Raw genomic sequence first — 16,121 nt, forward strand, 5'->3', positions numbered from 1 at the left:
CGGCATGGCTTTTAATGAAATTAGGGTCTCAAAGTGTGTAGGTTTGGATAATAGAGCGTTTCCCGGGAATTTCTTTTTTAGAAATGTGGTCAATTGAGTATATTCCAGCCAGGATAATCTCCTCTCCGGGCATGACTCCTGCAAAGCCCCAAAAGACGCCGTTCCAGATAATTTCCTAGCCACCTGTCCCAGTGTAGCTCCGTCTGCGGAGTCCCAGCATAAGAAGGTAGATCTCTTCAACGCAGGGGGAAAGTCTAAATTATTAAAAAGTGAGCTCATACTCCCCGGTCTGTGGGATAAGTTTAATGTCTCCAGATGTCTGTCCCAGAAAAGCATGAGCGCCTGAGTCAGAGGTTGAAACCCCGAGACCGCCGGTCTCTGTTGAAGGGGTCCCATAGGAGCTGTGCCAAAGGGAACGGGGAGAGATGGGACTCAACGCCCACCCATTGTTTATTGAGATCGTTAAATCTCCAATCTAAGACCCTCGTAAGGAGGACACTCTGGTAATATTTTTCGAAGTCAGGTAAACCAGCGCCTCCCCTGGATTTGGGTCTCACCAGTGTGGCGTAACGAATCCGCGGTCTCCCCGTCCCCCAGACAAATCTGCTACACGCCCTCTGGAGCTGTCTAAAATACTGTTTGGCAACTTTTACCGGGACTGTTTGGAATAAATAAAGGAACCTCGGGAGTATGTCCATCTTGAGGGCATTGATCCGGCCAAACCAGGAAAGTCGGCCCCGGTTATATCTATTAAGATCTGCAAGAGTTCTAGTAAGCAGTGGGGAGTAATTAGCCTTAAACAACTCATCCGGATTGGCCGAAACAAATATCCCAAGATACTTGATAGATTGGGTCTCCCACCTAAATGGGAAGGCGGATTTTAGTCTATTGACTTGTGTGGTAGGAAGAGTATTATTAAGGGCCTCTGTCTTTGAGTAGTTTACTTTGAAGTTAGAAACCATGCCAAAGCGTTGAAATTCTTGGATGAGAACTGGAAAGGCGATTTCCGGGTTTGTTAGATATAGAAGGAGGTCATCAGCGTATAAGGCAAGTTTATAAGATTTCTGACCTATATCAAAGCCCTTTATATCGGGGGAGTTTCCAAGGGATATAGCTAAATGCTCCATGGCTATCACATATAGAAGGGGTGAAAGAGGGCACCCCTGTCTAGTGCCATTAGATATTTGCAGGGGAGAAGATAGAGTATTATTGGCTCGAACTCGTGCCGAGGGCTTATGATACAGGGCAGAGATTCTCTCCAACATAGTTTGACCGATTCCCAGCTGTCTGAGGGATGAGTGTAGGAAGGTCCAGTTAAGACGATCGAATGCCTTCTCGGCATCGATCGATAGAAGGCAGGCTGGAGTACCTTGTCTGTACATGTGGGAGGTCAAAAGTAGAGTTTTAATAGTGTTATCGCGCGCCTCTCTACCCCGGACAAACCCTGTTTGGTCAGTATGGATTGAGGCAGGCAACAGCGGGGACAACCGGTTAGCTATTAGTTTGGCGAAGATCTTGACATCTACCCCTATAAGAGAGATAGGGCGGTAGTTGGAGCATAGCGATGGGTCCTTCCCAGGCTTGGGAATCACCGTTATGGTAGCCGCAAGAGTTTGCGCGGCAAAGGGGCAAGCTGAGGATATAGCGTTAAAGGTCCTGGTCAGGAAGGGCGTCAGTTCCAAGGCGAATTGCTTATAGAAATTGGCCAGGAAGCCATCCGGACCAGGACTCCTACCATTGGCTAGACCCCTAATAACCTCAGTGACCTCCTGCTCGCTAAAAGGGTCATCTAGCATGAGAGAGTCCACATGATTCAGTGGGGGGAGAGGGGTACCATCAACATACTCGTCCACTTTCGTTTGGAAATTTGTTGGGGACATGTCCGCCACTGGGCCACCTAGGTTGTACAACCCATCATAATAGTCTCGGAATGCATCTGCAATTTCATGAGGTTTATATGCTGAATGGCCAGATGGTGATTTAATGGTGGGGATAAATGTAGAGGGTAGGCGAGGATTAAGAAACCTAGCCAGAGCTCTGCCTGGCTTGTTAGAGAATTCGTACATAAATCTCCTACCTCTGTCTCGGTGACGGGCAGACGCTGCATCCAAGAGGGACCCCAGATCTAGTCTAGCCTTGAGCAAGTCTGTTAAAATCTGAGGGTCATGGGTCCGTTTATGGGCCTGTTCTAGGTGTTGGATGGAAGTCAGTAATCTATCTATTTTGCAAGCTCTATCCCTCTTGAGTCTGGTTCCCTGTTGAATAAAAGTCCCCCGGATCATCCCCTTCAAGGCCTCCCATTGGAGCGGTAAGGGCGTTGGGTCATTGGCGTGAAATTCGAAGAAGTCCGTGATGGTCTTCCTGATGGCTGACTGACATATCTGATCTTTTAATAAGTGTGGGTTCAATGACCAAACCCACTCCCCAGGGCGCAAGTCTGTCAAGAGGAAAGAAAGTGACACTGAAGCATGATCGGACCACACCATAGGGTCTATAGTACAGGCCGGGTCATGTGAGAGTAGGTGGTGGCTAATGAAAAAAAGGTCTATTCTACTGTACATATCATGGACAGGAGAATAGAAAGTGTAGTCCCGTGTTTTAGGGTGTAGGGTACGCCAGATGTCAATAAGCCTCAAGTCCAGTAATTTACTCCTAAGACCCCGCAGTTTAACTGCAGGAACAGAGGACCTACCCGAGGAGGAGTCAACAGCTCGATCAAGGATAAGATTGAAATCTCCTCCAAGAATCAAGGAGCCTTCAGCGAAGTCAGAGAGGGTGTTCAGGTACTTTTGGCAAGTCCTGGCCGGGTCCTGGTTGGGGAGATAGAAATTGGCAATGGTAAATAATTTGGTACAGATCTTAAGTTTGATAAAAATAAATCGCCCCTCTGGGTCGGACTTAACTGCTAAGACCTGGGCTGGGAGAGATTTATGTAGAGCGATGCTAACTCCCTTGGATTTTGCAACTGAATTGGTACTATGAAACCAGGAATTATAATACCTATGCTTAAATGTGGGGGTGTGGTCCATTTTAAAATGAGTCTCCTGAAGCAGTAGAATATGGATTCTTTTTTTATGCATGTTATAGAGGATCTTGGATCTCTTCTCTGGTACATTAAATCCTCTAACATTTAGCGAGCATAGGTTGAGGTTCGCCATCTTAGAAGCCCTATCTTCTGGGCACCCGAGAGAAGAGTAGGGAGATGGGGAGGAGAAGAAAGAAACTGAGATTAAAGGAAAGAAAGCAGAGAAAGTGGTAGAACGGAAAAAGAAACCAGAATAATAAAGACTAGTATCAAGACCTGTCTTTACTTAGCCTCCTGAGTCCTAGCTCAGAAGGCAATTAAACTGAGAAAATACTCAAAACTAGTGTTCTAGGAACACACCCTAATGTGGGAGGTGACTGAAAACTATGTCGCCTGAAGGACGGCTGCTACACCACCTAACTAGTTAATACCGAAAAGGGGTAGAAGAAAAGGAAACCACAGATGGACAGTCACCCGACCAAAATGAAAGTAACATATATAACATCTAACAGCTCAAGTTCAATAAAATTAATCACAGCAACAAGGTGAGAAATGCAGCAGGAGAGATAAACTCCCGTCTCCTGGCTCACAACTCGTGAGGCTTTTAGGAGAAGCATAGATACCCATGGGGGTTCAGGCGTCCCAACCCAGCATTGGAGCATGCTGGGAGGGGAGGCAGAGAATCCCAACATTATTAGAATTAGTGATGCCCAGGGGAGAAGGGGGGGAGGGGGGCTAGGAAAGGAGAGGAGGGGGAGAGAGAAAAAAAAAAAAAACACGGACAAAGGGCAATATTGGTTAGGCATCAGAGTAGGCCATAACAGCCCTCATTCCTCCTTCAAACTACATGTATAACCCAGTAGTCCCGAGAGTTCAGGTCTCCGCCGATGAGGATCTCGGCGACTTCTGGGATCTTGGTCGCTGAGTACGGTGTTGATCAGGTGGGAATGGACCTCCACGACGGACCATTCTCTGGGGTGGAGGTGTAGTATACGGCCAGTCCAGCAATTTTATCCCAGGGAGATCCAGAGCCGAAAGAAAATCTGGCAGGTCAGCCGGAGACCTCAAGATGATCAGGTTGGGACCTTTCCTGACTTGTAGTTGAAAAGGATAGCCCCAGGAATAAGCAATATTGTTGTTACGTAGAACCTCCAGCAGGGGTCTCAGGGCTCTCCTTTTTGCAAGTGTTGATCGGGAAAGATCCGCTAGAAGTTGTATGGGAGTTCCTTTAAAATCCAGGGTACCTTTGTCTCTTGCTTTTCTCATAATATTCTCCTTGACCTGGAAGAAGTGTACCCTGCAAATAATGTCCCTTGGCCTCTCTGGGTCCGGGTTTCTAGGCCCCAGTGCACGGTGTGCTCTGTCCATCTCAATGCGTGTTTCAAGGGGACGTTCCAACAAGGAGTTAAACATCCTCTGCAGTGTAGAGGTCAAATCCTGAGGCCCGACTGACTCCGGCAAACCACGAATGCGCACATTATTTCGCCTGTTGCGGTTTTCAGCATCTTCAATCATGTCAAACAAGAGATGGATCTGTTGAGCCTGCTGATCTATAAGCTGTTGTTGTGAGCTTTGCTGAGAGTATAAATCCTGGGTGGACGATTCAAGGGCCCGCACGGAGTTAGTTAGTGATGACAAATCCTCCTTCAAGGAGAGAATTTCAGTTTTACACACAGCCTCCAGGCGGGCAATGTATCCCTCCATATCCATTTTGGTTGGCATAGCATTTATTTGAAGCCTTAAAGCTGACATTTCTGAGCCTTGGTCTTCCCCATAGTGTTGCAAGGTAGTAGCTGTGTTCTCCCCTCCATGGCAGGGGAGGGCAAGCAAGCTCTGCTCCATAGCCCCTCCTGAGCCAGCTGCTGGGGTAATTGAGTGCTGTGGGGCAGGGGACGACCGCAGGGTACCTGGTGAGTTGGAGCAGCCAGGAAGAGAGGCAGGAGATCCTCTGCTCTGTGTAGCCCCAGGGGGAGAAGCACGCCCTGGAGCCAGTTTCCCACTGCTCACCCCTCCCCCATCAGTCACCACAGGCCGGTCTCCGGTGTTTTCCCCAGGAGCCATCCATCCAGGAGCCTGCAATGCCGGGTCAGTCTGCAGCCTCTCATCGGGTTGCTGTGCAGAGCGGGCGGGGGAAGCAGGAGAACGCTCAGGCTGTGACAGCCGGGTCGCAGCAGCACGTGTCCCGGTCGCCATTACAGGCCTGGGAGGACGCTGGGCCTCAGTCAGGTATGGCACAATACCTTGCCCCCCACGGCTGGGAGTCCCTCTGGCAGGCGTCTGCGACCGGAGACCCGCTTTCCCTCTCATCTGACCCCGGTGCTCGCTCTTGATAGCTGGTGGGTGGTGGTGTTTGCAGCCGTTACTGAGGAGCTCCTACAGTGTGTGTCTTGCCGGCTCCATGTCCAGGCCACACCCCTATTCTCCCAGTTTTTAACAGGGAGAAATGCAAAGTACTACATCTGGGCAATAAAAATGAAAAAAGCATATACAGAATGGGAGGAATAGGGCTAAGTGATAGCACATGTGAAAAAGACTTGGGTATACTAATAGATCACAGACTGACTGAGTCAACAGTGTGATGCAGCAGCAAAAAAGGCAAATGCAATTCTAGGATGTATTAACAGAAGCATACAGTCTAGATCACGTGAAGTCATTATTTCCCTCTACTCCTCTTTGGTCAGACCTCATCTGGAATATTGTGTCCAGTTTTGGGCACCACATTTTAAAAAAGACATCAACAAACTGGAGCAAGTTCAGAAAAGAGCGACCAGAATGGTGACCGGTCTGCAAACCCTGTCTTATGAGGAAAGGTTGCAGGATTTGGGAATGTTTAGTTTGCAAAAGAGAAGACTGAGAGGAGACTTAATAGCTGTCTACAAATATCTAAAGGGCTGTCACATTGTAGAAGGATCAACTTTATTCTCATTTGCACAAGGAAAGACTAGAAGCAATGGGATGAAACTGAATGGGAGGAGACACAGATTAGATATTAGAAAAAACTTTTTGACAGAGTGATCAATGAGTGGAACATGCTGCCACGAGAAGTGGTGAGTTCTCCTTCAATGGAAGTCTTCAAACAGAGGCTGGACAGACATCTGACTGGGATGATTTAGCGAAACCTGCTTTGAGCAGGGGGTTGGACCAGATGGCCCAGGAGGTCCCTTCCAACTCTACAATTCTATGATTCTATGATTCATACCAGGAAAGGGGCGGTGAGGGGACCATTCATACCAGGAAAGGGGGGGTGAAGGGACCATGCATACCAGGAAAGGAGGGTGAGGGGACCATGCTTACCAGGATTGGGGGGTGAGAGGATCATGCATTCCAGGATTGGAGGGTGAGGGGACCATGCTTACCAGGATTGGGAGGGTGAGGGGACCATGCTTACCAGGATTGGGAGGGTGAGGGGACCATGCATATCAGGATTGGGGGGTGCATTATTGCACTATTATTAAAACTTCATAAATAAACTACATATTCTAGAATGCCCGATGCGTTAGAATCGGGCCACCATCTAGTGTCATATCGTGACGCTACATAAAGATGAGAAAGTTATGGCGGCTCCAACTGTAAATGATCGAACAACATTAATTCCATAGGTCTCAAATAGGCATGAGCAGGACGTACAGATGACATAGAGCCAGCCCTGACAAATCAAAAGCCGCATTATGGACGCCGGAAGGTAAAAGATTCGCAGCCTCCCGTCACCAGGTAGGACTGATCTGGACGCTGGATCAGAGATCCATGAATCCATCCGCTCTAGTCCCAACAGTCAAGGATACAGTGGAGGGTACTGGATTGGGGTCTACACCTTGCAGTCTCAGGCGTCTGTTGAATGTCCCTCACTGCCAGCGCCCCTCTGACATCTCCTGCCTGTGAATAGGCTTCTGTTCCCTTGGTCATCCATAAACCTTGGGTGCCCATGAGCCTTTCCTTTACTCATTGTTTTTCTTTGGTAGGTTCTAACTACTAAACCCTTACCCCAAAATACCTACCAATTTGGAGATGCCCTGACCCAGTTGTCTAATTGTCTTGGCCCTCATATCTTTACACTTGCTCCTTTTTCATGCTTTTTTTTAATATAAATGCATGTAAGTCTTATATCAAGCAGAATATTCCACTTAATATGATTTTTTTAAAAAATATTTTTGTCTCTTCAGTAAAAGATGAAGTCCCTCTGCGAGGTAATGGTCCTTTTTCTGTCTGATCGACTGAGGATGGCCAAGGACAGAAAACAACTAGCTGACAGGGTGTTAAACCTCACCCTGGAGATCATCTACCTGCTGACTGGAGAGGTGAGCGAGTCTGGGCATTGTCGCAGAACATCACAAAGCCCTTACTGTACCACAGGAATCGGTGATCATCATCAGTAGTACATTTTCTGTTTTCTTCGGTGTATATGCCAATTTTACAATTCTAACCAGTGTCACTTTGAGGTAATAAGTCTGGAACGCTTCAATGGATCCCAGTGATTCTGAGATTCTTTTTTTTGTGACACATTGTACTTTATGCTAGTGGTGAATTTAGGTCAATATTTTTTGTGTTTATTTGTGGACATTTTGAAAATTTCACAATTTTCAAACTTTTAATTGTTATGCCCTTAACCCCTTCACCCCCAAGGGTGGTTTGCACGTTCATGACCGGGCCAATTTTTACAATTCTGACCACTGTACCTTTATGAGGTCATAACTCTGGAACGCTTCCATGGATCCCGGTGATTCTGACATTGTTTTCTCGTGACATATTGTACTTCATGTTAGTGGTAAAATTTCATTCAAATAACTTGCGTTTATTTGTGAGAAAAACGGAAATTTGGCGAAAATTTTGAAAATTTCGCAATTTTCCAAATTTGAATTTTTATGCCCTTAAATCACAGAGATACGGCACACAAAAAACTTGATAACTAACATTTCCCACGTGTTTACTTTACATCAGCACAATTTTGGAACCAAAATTTTTTTTTGTTAGGAAGTTATAAGGGTTAAAAGTTGACCAGCGATTTCTCATTTTTACAACACCATTTTATTTTTAGGACCACATCACATTTGAAGCCACTTTGAGGGGTCTATATGATAGAAAATACCCAAAAGTGACACCATTCTAAAAACTGCACCCCTTAAAGTGCTCAAAACCACATTCAAGAAGTTTATTAACCCTTTAGGTGCGTCACAGGAATTTTTTTGAATATTTAAAAAAAAAATGAACATCTAACTTTTTTTCATAAAAAAAATACTTCAGGTTCAATTTTTTTTATTTTACCAAGGGTAACAGGAGAAATTGGACTGCAAAAGTTATTGTGCAATTTGTCCTGAGTACGCAGATACCTGATATGTGGGGGGGAACCACTGTTTCGGTGGATGGCAGAGCTCAGAATGGAAGGAGCGCCGTTTGACTTTTTCAATGCAAAATTGGCTGGAATTCAGATTGGACGCCATGTCACGTTTGGAGAGTCCCTGATGTACCTAAACAGTGGAAACCCCCTACAAGTGACCCCATTTTGGAAACTAGACCCCCCAAGGAACTTATCTAGATATGTGGTGAGAACTTTGAACCCACAAGGGCTTTACAGAAGTTTATAACGTACAGCGGTACAATTAAAAAATCATATTTTTTCCACAAAAATGATCTTTTCACCCAAATTTTTATTTTCCCAAGGGTAACAGGACCCTAAAAGTTATTGTGCAATTTGTCCTGAGTACGCTGATACCCCACATGTGGGGGTAAACCACTATTTGGGCGCACGGCAGAGCTCGGAAGGGAAGCAGCGCCATTTGACGTTTTTGGCTGGAATTGAGATCGGACACCATGTCGCGTTTGGAAAACCCCTGATGTACCAAAACAGTGGAAACCCCCGACAAATGACACCATTTTGGAAACTAGACCCCCTAAGGAACTTATCTAGATGTGTGGTGAGAACTTTGAACCCCCATGGGCTTCACAGAAGTTTATAACATAAAGCCATACAATTAAAAAATCATATTTTTTCCACAAAAATGATCTTTTCACCCTCAATTCTTATTTTTCCAAGGGTAACAGGACAGTAAAAGTTATTGTGCAATTTGTCCTGAGTACGCTGATACCCCACATGTGGGGGTAAACCACTATTTGGGCGCATGGCAGAGCTCGGAAGGGAAGCAACGCCATTTGACGTTTTTGGCTGGAATTGAGATCGGACACCATGTCGCGTTTGGAAAACTCCTGATGTACCAAAACAGTGGAAACCCCCCACAAATGACACCATTTTGTAAACTAGACCCCCCAAGGAACTTATCTAGATGTGTGGTGAGCACTTTGAACCCCCCAGTGCTGCACAGAAGTTTATAACGCCCGGGCGTGAAAATAAAAAATTTGTATTTTTTCCACAAACATGATCTTTTAGTCACCATTTTTTTATTTTCCCAAGGGTACCAGGAGAAATTGGACCCCAAAAGTTGTTGTCCAATTTGTCCCGAGTATGCTGATACCCCATATGTGGGAGAAAACTACTGTATGGGCACACGTCGGGGCTCGGAAGGGAAGTAGTGACGTTTTGGAATGCAGACTTTGATGGAATGGTCTGCGGGTGTCATGTTGCCTTTAGAGAGCCCCTAATGTACCTAAACAGTGGAAACCCCCCACAAATGACACCATTTTGTAAACTAGACCCCCCAAGGAACTTATCTAGATGTGTGGTGAGCACTTTGAACCCCCCAGTGCTTCACAGAAGTTTATAACGCCCGGGCGTGAAAATAAAAAATTCGTATTTTTTCCACAAACATGATCTTTTAGTCACCATTTTTTTATTTTCCCAAGGGTACCAGGAGAAATTGGACCCCAAAAGTTGTTGTCCAATTTGTCCTGAGTATGCTGATACCCCATATGTGGGAGAAAACTACTGTATGGGCACACGTCGGGGCTCGGAAGGGAAGTAGTGACGTTTTGGAATGCAGACTTTGATGGAATGGTCTGCGGGTGTCATGTTGCCTTTGGAGAGCCCCTAATGTACCTAAACAGTGGAAACCCCCCACAAATGACCCCATTTTGAAAACTAGACCCACTAAGGAACTTATCTAGATGTGAGGTGAGCACTTTGAACCCCCAAGAGCTTCACAGAAGTTTATAATGCCAGGGCATGAAAATAAAAAAATCGTATTTTTTCCAGAAACATGATCAATTAGTCCCCAATTTTTTCATTTTCCCAAGGGTAACAGGAGAAATTGGACCCCCAAAAGTTGTTGTCCAATTTGGCCTGAGTACGCTGACACCCCATATGTGGGAGAAAACTACTGTATGGACACACGTCGGGGCTCGGAAGGGAAGCAATGACGTTTTGGAATGCAGACTTTGATGGAATGGTCTGCGGGTGTCATGTGCGTTTGGAGAGCCCCTGATGTACCTAAACTATTGAAACTCCCCACAAGTGACCCCATTTTGGACACTAGACCCCCCACGGAACTTATCTAGATGTGTAGTGAGCACTTTGAACCCCCAAGTGCTTCACAGAAGTTTATAACACTCGGACGTGAAAATAAAAAAATCATTTTTTTCCACAAAAATGATATTTTTGCCCCCAATTTTTTATTTTCCTAAGGGTAACAGGAGAAATTGGACCCCAAAAATTGTTTTGCCATTTGTCCTGAGTAGGTTGATACCCTACATGTGGGGTAAAACACTGTTTGGGCGCATGGCAGAGCTTGGAAGGGAAGGAGCAACATTTGACTTTTTCAACTCAGAATTGGCTGGAATTGAGATCAGACGCCATGTTGCATTTGGAGAGCCCCTGATGTGCCCAAACAGTGGAAACCCCCCCAATTATAACTCCAACCCTAACCCCAACACACCCCTAACCCTAATCTGAGCCCTAACCCTAGCCCTAACCCTAGCCCTAACCCTAACCCTAATGGGAAAATGGAGATAAATACTTTTTTTTTAATTTTATTATTTTTCCCTAACTAAGGGGGTGATGACGGGGGGTTTGATTTACTATCTATGGCGGTTTTTATATTTGGCAGCTGTCGCACGCTAAAAGACGCTTTTTATTGTAAAAATAGTTTTTGCATCACCACATATTGAGAGCTATAATTTTTCCGTATTTTGATCCACCGAGTCATGTGAGGTCTTATTTTTTGCGGGACGAGTTGACGTTTTTATTGGTACCATTTTTGGGCACGTGACATTTTTTGATCGCTTTTTATTCCTATTTTTGGGACACAGAATGAACAAAAACCAGCGTTTCATGAATTTCTTTTGGGGGGGTGCGTTTACACCGTTCCGCGTGCGGTAAAATTGATAAAGCGGTTTTATTCTTCGGGTCAGTTCGGTTACAGCGATACCTCATTTATGTCATTTTTTTATGTTTTTGTCGGTTTTATGCAATGAAAACTATTTTATATAAAAAATAATTATTTTTGCATCGCTTTATTCTGCGAGCTATAACTTTTTTATTTTTTCGCTGATGATGCTGTGTGGCGGCTCGTTTTTTGCAGGACAAGATGTTTTCAGCGGTACCAAGGATATTTATATGCGTCTTTTTGATCGCGCGTTATTACACTTTTTGTTTGTCGGTATGATAATAAATCATTATTTTTTGCTTCGTTTTTTATTTTTATTTTTTAAGTGGTTCGCTAAAGGGGTTAACTAATGGGACAGTTTTATAGGGCGGGTCATTACGGACGCGGCGATACCTAATATGTTATTTTAACACTTTTTTTAATTTCTTTTTTTACTTTATTAAATAGTCCCAGGTGGGACATCACTGTCCTGTGACAGATCGCTGATCTGTCACATCACAGATCACTGTGACAGATCAGCGATCTGACACAGGCACTGCAGAAGGCTTCCTCATGCCTGCGCTTTGCAGGCACTGAGGAAGCCAGCTTCCTCAGGCCCCCGAAGGCCCCCGTCGCCATCTTGGATTCGGGGGCCTGGAGGAAAGGAGCCCCCCGCAGCAGCGCTGCACATTGCGCTGCCGTGGGGGGCTCAGGGAAGCACGGAGGGAGCCCCCTCCCTGCCGATGCTTCCCTTTAACCCCCGGTACACCGCGATCATGTTTGATCGCGGTGTGCAAGGGGTTAACGTGTCGGGGGCGGTCCGTGACCGCCCCTGACACATTGTGCCGGGTGTCAGCTGTGATAATCAGCTGACACCCGGCCACGATCAGCGGCGCTCACCACGTGGGCGCCGCTGATCGCGCTAGACGTACTATCCCGTCCATGGGCATAGGGGCCCGGGTCCCATGGACGGGATAGTACGTCTCATGTCAGGAAGGGGTTAAACCAGAGAGATATGTCACACAAAATATGCCTACTTTACATCAGCATCATTTTTGAAACATATTTTTTGTTAGGAAGTTGTAAGGGTTAAAAGTTGACCAGCGATTTCTCATTTGTACAACAAAATTTGCAAAACCATTTTTTTTAGGGACCACCTCACTTTTGAAGTCACTTTCAGGGGTGTACATGACAGAAAATACCCCAAATATTAAATTTTCCCACAAAAAATGTTGCTTTAGCCTAAAACTTTTCATTTTTACAAGGTGTGGTGTAGTGACCACTGTGTCCACTAGGGGGCGCTGTGTGGGAGTCCCAGGACGAACAGATAGCCTTGACCAGAGTGGTAACAGGAGCAGGGTGCTAAAGGATCGTTATGTATCTCAAGGTGGGTGGCCTTGGGATGGAGACTTGTGTGTGTGTTGATCAGCAGTGATACTGCTGAGGTGCTGTTTCAATGTGTTTGGGAAGTCTCCAGGTAACTGGTGAGATGGGCGGAACCAGTTACCTACAAACCCACCAAGGGGGTGTGTTTAAGAACGCTATTGTAAAGTGTGTATGAGTGGTTGAAGGACCTGTGATGAGGTCATAGCCATGTGACTCGGTGGAAGTGACTACGGACCATATAAGGTGGCCAGGGTAGGTCACATGGAGTGAATGCTGGGACCTGGTTGGTCCGTTTTGGAAGGTCCCGTCTGAGAGAGATGGGGCTGGCTTCCTGAAAGCAAGTGAACGCTGTGTTTAATGGCTGCACGTGCCTGATAGTTCCTTGGAGGGAATGGACGTCTGCAGTAAGCTGAAGCAGCCATGATGTAAACCCAGAGAGGGGATATAACTGTGAGGCTAAGGCCTGTTTCACACTTCAGTTTTTTGTGTCAGTTAAAATCCGCCAAAAAGGCGGAAAGCGGATCCGTTCCTAACTGATGTGAACGGATGCCGCCGAATCCGTTTTTTTTGACGGATCCGCCGAATTAAGAATTTTAAAGGAACCGCTGCCCGGGGAGAGAGAGAGAGCAAAAAAACGGATCCAACGGATGACCATCCGTCAAGATCCGCCGGTAATGCAAGTCAATGGGGAAAAAAACGGATCCGCCAAAATAAATGGCGGATCAGTTTTTTTGAAAAAACGGCGGATTTTGACTGATGGGCAAGAACGGAAGTGTGAAACAGGCCTTAGAGAGCCTGTGTGCTGGACATGGCACAACCTGTATGACTACAGAATAAACAGAGTGAAGCTCTGTCATGGACGCTATGCTGTTTTGATGAACATTATGTTGCTGCTGTGGGTTTATGATGTCTGAATAAACCACATGGACTGTTACTTGTTTTATGGAAAACCCGTGCCGGACGTGATTATTTGGCTGCCAAGCGAGTGTCCCCAACCTTGAATGACAGCGCTACCTTACAATTGGTGGAGAATGCTATGGGCAATGTTGTAGCCTTGTTGCTAGGAGCAACGGAAGAGGACTGCAAAATTCGGTTGCTATGGGCAACGGTTTCCAAAGCACATGGTGCAGTGCTGGCAACGCTGAGCCAGGAGGGCTGACGGTTGTGAAAGCCGTGTTGTATACTGACAGCAGGTCAGTGGAAGAGACTTATAGGACACCTCTGCGGTAGAGGGGTCCAGGAACCTGCGCGGCCAGCAGGTGACGGTCGTGAAAGCCGTGTAATATGCTGACCGGGGTCAGAGGAAAAGACTGTGGATTGTGATAGGGTGCTTCTGTGGATGAGAGGTACCCGAGGACCTGTGTGGCCGACACAGGTAACGGACAGGTGTTCGTATTGTACTGACCTGGGTCAGTGAGAAAGACTGTGTACCTGGAGGGTTCAGTAAGCAAGGTCCTGGAGGGTCAGTGTTGGGAGGTTCTAGGAGAAGAATCAGATGCCTGGAGCACGTGGTATGACCTTGGACCTGGTGAGGCGTGAGTGTTGGGCAGTCTCAGGCGGAGACGGATGTCCTGAAGAGCACCCGCAGAGCCCCTGGACCTGGTGAGGCCGGTGTGTTGGGAAACCCTGGGAGGAGGGTCGGCTCCCTGAATAGCACCCGGTGCACCCTGTGTGTTGGACAGTCTCAGGCAGAGACGGAACGTCCTGAATAGCACACAGATAGGACACGTGAGTTTTGTGTGGTGTGTTTTTTTTTCTCTTTTCTCAACTCAGTGGGAATCAAGAAGGTGACAAGCGGCTTGCTGTAACTTGGCTGGGTTACGAAGGTGACAAGCGGCTTCCGGTAACTCGGCGGGGTTACGAAGGTGACACCAGCAGCTGTGTGTGAATGGCAGCCGGTGGTGTCGGTGATCGGTGACAGCAGGAGCTGTGGTGGTGCCAGAAAGGACTTGTGTGGTTTCGTAAAAGAGACATAAACTGTGTGGTGTGAACTGCGGTCTAAGGAGACCGATAAAACGGACATGGGGAAATCCCGAAAGGGGGTGGAGTCCCAGAAGGGGCGGTGACCCAAAACAGGGGTGGTAGCCGAGAAGGGGGCGGTGACCCAAATCGGGGTGGTCCAGAAAGGGGTCGGATTGACCCAAAAAGGGGTGGAGTCCCAGAGGGGGAGGTGGCCCAAATTGGAATGGTGGTCCAGAAAGGGGCCGAGTTTGCAAAAGGGGCAGCACTGGGTACCTCAGTGGACATGTCTGGGGAACCGCAGTGTGTGTGTATGTCTTTTGAGGAGTGCGGCATGTATTTTCCAGATAACGATGGGCCACAGGTGTGTACCGTGATGCTGCACTGGGAAGGAGTCTCTGGTAGGCTGGACTCAAAGAGTCAGGTGACTCTGACAGGAACTCCGCTTGTTTTATCTCTAACCGAGAAAAACGTCAGGGTTCGCTGCGACCACGGGGTCATTGTGAATTATACGGTGGACAGAGTCCTGATTGAGATGACAAAGGGGGTTAACTGTCAAGGTGGTAGTATGCCACCAAACTTAGTGCATCCCTTTGAGAGGGGTCGGGACTTTGTCTTGTTTGATGATATATGGCAGGAGGCTGGAGACATTCCTACTGTTGGGTTAGCAGACATGGTGACGATGACGCCTGCTAATCTGAACAGGTCAGTTGTAAAAGTGACCGGAAGAAGGGGTACATCTGCCCAACTTACGGACCTGACGTCTCGTGACATGACGGATGGTGGGCTGGGAGATGAGACAACTGGAGTGGACACTAGGTCAGAGGGTAACTGGAGGGTTCTCTTGGATGATCGGCGTGACTCTGACTCTAGGGGTGACTGTGGCTCTCAGAGGGAGAACAGACTAGATGAGCTAGAGAAAGAAGTTTTCGAGCTCAAAGGTCACCTGGCATCGTGGCAAGGTCTGAATAAGTCCCTCAGAGAAGAGGTAGGAGTACTCACAGAAACTGTCTTCTGCGGGAGAAAAAGTGGGACGAAGACTTACAGCGGCCAGGCCTGAGTGATGAACAGAGTGAAGACAAGAAGAAACTGGAGAGTATGGAAGCAGAGATGATCCATATGCAAGAGAAGCTTGCTGCTGCAGAGTAGGGTGACCACAAAAAATCGATGTCGGAATTTTGTCCGTCTGGACCCCACAAAACGATTCCCCTTTCCAGATATTGAGATAGCCAAAATTTGAGCTTATTCAAACGACGTTAACCCGTGCCGCTCGTCGCTCAAAGTTTGAAAAAAATCCAAATTTTTGGCCAAAAAGCTGACATATGGAGCCATAACTCCAGAACGGTAAATAATAAAAACACACTTAATATCTCAAAAGAAAGCTAATGTTGTTCTTCAAAATTTATATTTTATACATAATTGTTGTTATTTTAAGTCAATCTGAGTTACAACAGCTTTTAGCCCCAAGAACGTGACCTGGTACCACTAGGAGCAATGGAGCA

General features: G+C 46.7%; 1 protein-coding gene across 5 annotated transcripts in view; it reads left to right on the forward strand.

The window, feature by feature from the left end:
* The window catches only part of LOC141100145 (uncharacterized), an 82,406-nt gene that overhangs the window by 19,533 nt on the left and 46,752 nt on the right, over window positions 1-16,121 (forward strand). For 2 of the 5 annotated variants that reach the window (XM_073588407.1, XM_073588408.1), the window contains exons 2-3: window positions 6,625-6,736; window positions 7,186-7,320. In XM_073588407.1, the coding sequence (XP_073444508.1) occupies window positions 7,192-7,320 (129 nt within the window). In that variant the 5' untranslated portion in view covers window positions 6,625-6,736; window positions 7,186-7,191. The remainder of the gene's footprint in view (window positions 1-6,624; window positions 6,737-7,185; window positions 7,321-16,121) is intronic. The other 3 variants (XM_073588409.1, XM_073588406.1, XM_073588410.1) reach the window with 2 other exon arrangements.

Source organism: Dendrobates tinctorius, unplaced genomic scaffold, assembly GCF_039654945.1.
Source record: "Dendrobates tinctorius isolate UK_male_01 unplaced genomic scaffold, ASM3965494v1 ptg000103l, whole genome shotgun sequence".
Classification (NCBI taxonomy): Eukaryota; Metazoa; Chordata; class Amphibia; order Anura; family Dendrobatidae; genus Dendrobates; species Dendrobates tinctorius.